Raw genomic sequence first — 8,364 nt, forward strand, 5'->3', positions numbered from 1 at the left:
TCTAAAGTAGTGCATGGATTTTCCTTCAGTAAAGTTATTTAAAGCTAGTTTCTGATGTCAAAAACGACCTCCGATAGTTTTTTAATTAATAGATTTTATTATATATAAGTTTAATTAAGTCGTGGGGTCGGAATCTCAATAAAAATTTTAATTTTTAAAAAATATTTAAAAATATATGGCCAGCTAGTATTCACCCTACTATAAACCCATTGCCTCCCGAGACTTCTATGAGAATGTTCTGGGAAATCCAACTCCAGCTCTGTTCAAGGTCATCCAGCTGTGTAAACAATCACTCATCAGTGTCAAATCTCACAGAAAGGCGAGACAATGGAAAATAAAGTTTGAAGCTTTTTCTTCAAAATTAAGGCATTTCTTTCGTTTTTTTCAGTTTTAAGTATTTTTTATGTTTAAATAAACATTAACATTAAAAATTGTGGTGTATGCAATGGCGTATTTATACGCCGGCTGTCAAGAACAGGTTAACTTAAATGAGATTCAACTATTGGTTAAACTGCATTGTCAAGGAGATCCTGCCAGACCATCAACAAAATCATCTTGAAATTAATGCATGATGAAGTGAAATTAGTTTTAAATATCTCCACTGCTTCTAACCATTTGAGGGGCTCCATGTGGGGTGTAGTAAGGATGAGTCTGGCCCGAGAGAAGTCCCGCTACAATTTTGAGATCTGTGGTGTAAGTATTTGAAGGAACATTGGTCTGACATCCAACATGCTAGAACCAACATCGCCCCTCCCTACTTATATCGTAGACCCCAAAATTGTAGTGGATTTGTAAGACAAATGTAGGGATTGCCTCTTTCTTTCTGGCTCTGCCTCAGTTCTGTCATGACACAACAAAGTTACACAATGTCCTAGTAATGAAAATATTGAATTCAACTAAAATAAAACTAAAACCTTCCTAAAAAAAAGCTCATTTATTGAGATGTTTATGCTTTTATATAGATTTGAATAATAGAAAACAAATCAATAAAATATTAAAATAGAGCAGTAGCATTTACAATGTTAAACTTTACATTATTCAAATATATTAACATTAATAAAGATAAAAATACTAACTTTTTTTTAATCAAAATATTATTTTTTAACAATTTAAAAGTCAATTGTTATGAACTAGAATATATTTCTGTGAAGAAAAAAACAGCAATTGCAAAATTTTCTATTAAATATTATTTTGTGAAATTTAAAATATTTTACAGAATTAATTTAGTAAAACTTGGATGAATCTAAGTTTTTTTCTCTAAGAAAATATCCTATATGAACAAAACAAGCATACATATGATACATAATATCAACTTAAAACATAATGACATACCACAATGACAATATTTTTTAATCATTTTTATATACATCTGATCAGTGAGATCAACTAACTGGATTAAGAGAAATAGAAGTAGAAATAATATTAAGCTTCTGTATAAAGTGACTAAATCTGGAGACTAAAATAGAATAAAATTGTTTATATTGTTAAGAATTCTAAAGAAAAATATGAGATAGAGATACATCGGAGGAAAACCTTCAATTTTTTATTTTAATGAAAAATATGTTGTATGTTTTATATCTGTTATGGAGAATCTGATAAATTATAATTGTCATTAAAGATATTGGAGAATATAATTAATATTTATGAATTTATCAAATTCACCAGTAATTAAGGATATTCTCTGATAATAATGGTTACTTTGATTAATGAATATGTTTTGACTGGTAGGGCAATGTTAATAGTATTACATATAATATGTCATATAGTATATATGTAACAAATTATATTACAGTATAATCTCTGAATAGCAGACATCAACAGGACTGTGAAGTTTTTCTGCTGTTTAGAGGTGTCTGCTATTCAGAGGTACATGTCGACGGCCATATTGTATTTTAACTTGGTTATTATAAAGTGAAGAATACAATAGATTATGAAAACATCAAATTTGTATTAGGAATGTGAAAATATCAAAAAGTATATGTAGCATTTATAATTGAAATATATATACAGTATATTATTTATCTTTTCAGCTGTAAAAATCACATTTTAATGTGACCGTAGGGTCGGCACCTCTTTGGCGCCCTGTCAGGAGGACTGAATCTGACACCACCGAGTCTCTGAGGGACTCGGAAATCGCGACGTTACATCTAAAGATTCGCGAGCGGTAGCGTGTGAGCGCTTGGATTCTTAGTAGAGGTGAGGAGAGAGACGCGGAAGTAACTTACTCGGACTCCATAGTAACAAGTAAATAACGATTTTAATTAAGTCGAACTAAATACTATACAGAGATACTAAATACTATCGGCATATTATTGTCCTTAACTATACTAGGCCGCGGAGAGAGAGAGTTTACAACCGAATCGCGGGTTGATAAATACCTTGTCGATGGACAGTTCTTTGAATCTTGAATGGACAGTTCTTGGATGGACAGTTCTTTGAATCTTGTCGTTGAATCTTGAATCAGAATCTTGTCCGTTCACTGGGGTGGAGGCACGGAGGAGTGTAGAGGCTTAATCCAGCACGAATGTTTTTCTCGGGTTTAATCCTGGTCGCGGTTTTAATTCGGTGTTACGGTTTTAATCCTGGGGCACGGTTTTAATGGTTTGGAGGACGACTTGGTTGGGCGGGCTTTGAATGACGACTTCTGTAGAGGGACTTCGGATGACGACTGACCTCGGGATCGTTTTCTTTTCTCTTTTTTTTTCCTCTTGGGTTTTTTCCATGAGGTCAGGTGATGGCCTTTAACGGTCGCACGTCCAATATGGATTCTCCATCAAAAGTTCCTGGTGACACATCCCTGACTAACTTGATTCGACTCAACAAGGAACAAACTCCGTGGGAAATAAATTTTATGGCTTTTAGCCTAACTCGATAAAACGTTCGAATTTAACCGATTATATTTTCCAAATTAAAATTTAAAATAACACTTTCTTGTGGGTCTGTTCGTCCCTCACATTAATTAAATTCTAAATATCAAAGAGATTGTATAGGATACTTTAATTAAATGGAGCATAAAAGTTACGACAAAATGTTAACGCTGATTAATTATTAATTCATCAAAAACAACCTGAGCGGAAGTAACAAAAAAGAAAAATGTAACTTATTATGAACAGAAAGGTGGACAAAAGTCAGTTTAGGCAACGAGAGTTTAAATGTTGAGTTATGAAGGCAATTTGCTAGCCACTTCAAGGGTAAGAAAGGTATTTGGCATTCTTGCATTTATAAAGTCATTTATGATCTAAGCGACTAATAAAATTGATATAGTGATTTGTCTATTTTGTAGTCAAGTAGGTTAATTTTTCAAACACATTTTGCTTTTTTCAATAACTGATTTATTAAAAATTACACTTTAGACATCAAAAAGCTGTTAAGATTATAAATTACATCATAAATGTAAGTAAACTGAATATCTTCCTACACTTAAACTACTTTAAAGTGATCAGCAAATTGCCTTTGTAACACAACCTTTGAACTTTCTCAAATAAACACTGTTGTAAAACTTTCTTTTTCATTACTACTGTACTACAGTTCCTAAACCAGGCAATCCCAAGGATCTCTGAGGATGCTATTTATATGGCCATCGAAACGAATAAAGACCTCCTGAATGACAACAAATATGTGCTATCAGTCAGCTTGGACATTTACAAGGCTTTGACAGCACCTGGTGGCCCCTCATTCTATATCAATTGAGAAACTTCCACTGCCCCCCAATCTGTACCACATCATGAAAGACTATCTGAACAACAGGTACATCATTCTACAAAAGGGCCAACATCATTTCAAAAAAAAAAAGGATCTTCAGAGGATGTCTGCAAGGCTCTGCCTATGGACATCTCCTTTGGAACATCACGTTCAACATTTTCCTCTAACAGAACTTTGGTCAGGATAAACTAATAGCATATGCTGATGATGTCTTGGTCTTGATGGAGGGGTTGCTCTAAAGCTGACTTCAAACACAGAGGCAACTACATGCTAAGGGAAATCCATAACTGGGGAATTAAACACAAACTGAACTTTAATCCTCTCAAAACTAAAGGCATTGTACTAAATAAATCTGGCCAACCCAATCTTTATTTAAGGGTCCTCCAGATCAAGATGGGTGGTAAAAACATCAAAATAGCAAAACACCTGATATTGGACCATCATCTCTCCTGGGACACCCATGTTGAAACTGTCACCAATCCTATGGGATTAATCATGTAGGCATTTGCACAGATAGCTAGAAAAACCTGTGGTCTCTCATCTGGTGCCATGAGCACAATCTATGACCAGATTTATATTCCTATCGTCACTTATGCCTGTGGCAGCTGGGGCTGGGCATCTAACAAAGTCCACATCAAATGAAGACCTATCTCATTTCAACAATGGGCACTTATGCTCATTACTAAATGCTATTGCACCGCTTCAAATCACAGGAAGTTTCCCATTGACCTGATTATTCAGATATCACTTATGAAAGCTGTAATGATAGTCTACCAAACTTAATTTAGGATTAAAGAGACATACATTCAAAGTACTGATTATCCAGCTTAACGGGAAGATACAAACATCAAACAGGGAAAAGAAATTAATTCCAGTGCTGGACTGATCAACTCCTACAATTATGAGTCTCCATATCCATTGTCCAATACTATTCCCTGTGAAAATGATCTGAACAATCTCGATAACTCCAGTTCACAAACCCATAATGTGGAAATCTTTACTGACAGGTCCAAAATTCACGACTCCGTCGTCTGCATTTTATTTTCTACACCAATCAGGTCGAAAGAACACTTCCAACAATATCATTTCAGCCACTTATGCACTGTTTTCCAGGCTGAGCGCCTTGCCATTAAAATGGCCCTCCTCTTATCCACAAACAACTATTCCTCCAGTTATGTCCAAATCATCATTGACTGTTTATCTGCTTACTCCTTAATCAAGGGCAATAATCTACACCCTATTGCCACTGAGATCAGGAACATCATCAACAGCACTACTAATACGTGCCCATCAGGGCACTCCTGGTAATGAGCATGCTGACCAGCTTGCCAAAGCAGCCACCAAGGACAATACTATCCCTGTTATCTATGACAAGATAAGCAAGCACACCTTATGCCAGCTTCTCTGGAGAACACCCTTTCATCCTGGCAAGACATGTGGAACAATAACAACACCTGCATTACCTATACCTATATACCAAACATTAGTGACTTTATGAAGCTTGACTGGTTTGTGCCAAGCTATCACACAACTCAGTTTCTTACTGGACATGGAAAGTTCAGCACCTATCTCTCCCACTTTACCCATCATCCTTCACATCTCTGCCCCCTTTTGTTAAATTGAGGACAGCAGGACTTGTTACGTTTTTGACTGTCTCATTCTTGAAGCAGAGCATCTGGAGATTAGACTTCTATTACAGAACTTTGACATCCCTTGGCCATGCTGTCACTCTGACCTATTTGTGAACAACCAAATCTACTTTGCCTTCTCTGGACTGGTGAAGAAATTCTGCCAAATGTCACTTGTAACGGCTTAATCTCATAACTTGTAACTCCCAACTATACTGTTGTCTACTGTATATATTTTAACTCCAGTTTCTGTATTTCATACATATGTATTTTATGTTTTGTCTTTGTAACTTGTATTATATTTGTATTATTTTGTTTTTTCTGTATTTTATAGTGCTTATGTTTGTTTTGTATTATAATTATATTATATATTACTCTATTGTATATTCACTACTTTGTCACATATTTATAGTATCTCTTTGTATTTTACCTTGGTCATGCTTAATGCAACACCAAGTATGTACTTTGTACTTTAATAAATAATACTGAATACTGTACTATAGTTCTTATCAAATGAATGAATAACTTCAGAAAAATTTATAGTTTTTTGATAACATAAGCTTAATTCCAATAATAAGACAGAAGTTTAATAACATTAATATATATGACAATAAATGTTAGAAAAGACAAATCTGGTTAAGTTGTCACTTAACCAGATTTGTCTTTTCTAACATGTAAAGAATATTGTTTGGCTTTTTACAACCTGCCCTCCTCCCTTATTCCTATTTTAAACCAGTCTTTATTCAATGCCTATGGTCAAAATTCATCCTCTGAAAGAGTATTTGAACCAATTCTTTGTTTTGATTTTAAAATATTTCGTATGTAATTAATTCTTTTCAGAATATTGAAGACTGGACTTTGTGTGTTCATAAGGTAGGTTATGGATGACAGCATCTATTATTTAGAGGTAAATATTATAAATGTTCTATTTGAAGAGTCTGGGGATTGTAAAAATGCCTGTTAAGTAGTAGTATCCACTATTTGGGGGTGTCCATTAATGAGGTTTCACTGCATAACATAATGCAATAAAACTGTGAATACAGTGTTATTCAGTGAATGAAAATAGTTAAAGAGTAATTTGATAAACCAATATAAAATTTAGAATAAATTAACATTAATAAAGCCTTTTTTTGCTATGAACTAATTTTTCCATGAATTTGAGTTATTTTGTAAGGATGTCTTTTTCTACAATTTATTATTTATACAGTAGATAACTAATAACAATTATAGCTAAGTTCTAATGCCATTTATCAATCAGATTAATTAATTAAATTCATTTGAACAATTACTTGTATTTTCTTCTCTATACAGTATGTAAGTTATTTGTACTTACTTTATAATTAAAATTTTAATAAATTTTGGTTTTGAAAAGGGCAAGTAAAATATGGTTTTTAGTTTAAAACATATCAATGCTGAAAATAGTTACTTTTTTTCATCGCAATATAAAGATAGGAAAAATATGCTTTTTGTAGTCACTTGTTGCAAATTTTAAAATCACAATAAAATTATAAGAAAAGTTTATACACTAACAATATATACAATCATCATCCTAATTAGAAATAACTAATGAAAATCTAATATAAAATATAATCACATTATTCAAATATGTAAGGAATCATACTGATTTGTTGACATTTTTAAATTTTGTTATATATTTAATGACTTGCATTTATTTTGAAGAATTTGTGTTTGATTATGTATCTATGCATAAACATTTTTTACAGGAAATATTTCCTGTTGACACACTCCGCAAAGCTGCAAATTTGGGATTTGGCGGTGTCTACGTTTCAGATAAATATGGTGGTTCTGGACTGAATAGAGTTGATGCTTCTGTCATTTTTGAGGCTTTAGCTGCTGGATGTGTTAGTACTACTGCTTACATCACTATACATAAGTATGCTTGCTGAAATTCTTGTCTTTAAAAATGAAAAATTACAAATAAAAAAAAATTTATAATTATCATCAGCATGTGTACTTGGATGATTGATGAGTTTGGTTCTGAAGAACAGAAAAAAAAATGGATACCTTCTTTAACTTCTATGGAAAAGTTTGCTTCATATTGCTTAACTGAACCTGGTATATCAATTTTATTAATAGTTTATTATTATTTTATGAGTAAATTGACATTTCTGCTTTAATAGGTAGTGGTAGTGATGCAGCATCACTTTCTACAACTGCAAAAAAAGAAGAAAATTATTATATTTTGAATGGAAGTAAAGCTTTTATTAGTGGAGGAGGATCCAGTGATGTTTATGTCATAATGGTGCGAACAGGAGGACCTGGACCTAAAGGGATATCTTGTGTACTTGTGGAAAAAGGAACTCCAGGTCTTAGTTTTGGCAAAAAAGAGAAAAAGGTATTATTAGTTTAAACATAATTAACTCTTCAAAATCCATGCAAATGATTTTTAGATAAAATGAATGATAACCTATAGATATTTGAATTTTTGAAATATTACTATAATTTTTAAATAAAATATTTTATATTTTTAAATGGAACATTTTGATTGTTTAAAAGCTATACAAAGTTTACTTGTCAGGTAGGATGGAATTCTCAACCAACTCGTGCCGTGATTTTAGAAGATTGTAAAATTCCTGTAGAGAACAGAATAGGAAATGAAGGAGAAGGATTTTCAATTGCTATGAAGGGACTGAATGGAGGAAGAGTGAATATTGGTAATCGATATAAAATCATTAACTGAATTTAAAAACATTTATATATAAAATATTAAAGCATAGGAAATTGGTGAATATCTAGAAATTAAATTATCTTGGAAAATCTTAGAAACTGACAAAAATATAATAGGAAAACTTGAAACTTAATTTTTTAAAATGGATTATATTTTGGACTAGCTGTTACCCGCGACTTTGCCTGCAAGGATTTTGCAAGCAAACTCCATTTATATTCAGTATTTCAACAACCATAGTAATTGTTATATAAAACCTACCGCTAAGAATGATGAGAATTGCCGAGAATCAAATGAACTATTTTCAATTTGATCAATTTTCTGGAATGTTTACAATCCTTCTATAAT

At 32.5% G+C, this 8,364-nt stretch overlaps 1 protein-coding gene across 1 annotated transcript in view; it reads left to right on the plus strand.

Annotated features, from left to right (window-relative positions):
• Positions 1 to 8,364, plus strand: part of LOC111639073 (isobutyryl-CoA dehydrogenase, mitochondrial-like) — a 34,200-nt gene that overhangs the window by 12,246 nt on the left and 13,590 nt on the right. Inside the window, exons 3-6 of the mRNA XM_023384846.1 lie at positions 7,055 to 7,224; positions 7,297 to 7,406; positions 7,472 to 7,686; positions 7,870 to 8,005. Coding sequence (XP_023240614.1) covers positions 7,055 to 7,224; positions 7,297 to 7,406; positions 7,472 to 7,686; positions 7,870 to 8,005 — 631 coding nt within the window. The remainder of the gene's footprint in view (positions 1 to 7,054; positions 7,225 to 7,296; positions 7,407 to 7,471; positions 7,687 to 7,869; positions 8,006 to 8,364) is intronic.

This window comes from Centruroides sculpturatus, unplaced genomic scaffold, assembly GCF_000671375.1.
Source record: "Centruroides sculpturatus isolate CEXI.00-Female unplaced genomic scaffold, Cexi_2.0 scaffold1207, whole genome shotgun sequence".
Lineage (NCBI taxonomy): Eukaryota > Metazoa > Arthropoda > Arachnida > Scorpiones > Buthidae > Centruroides > Centruroides sculpturatus.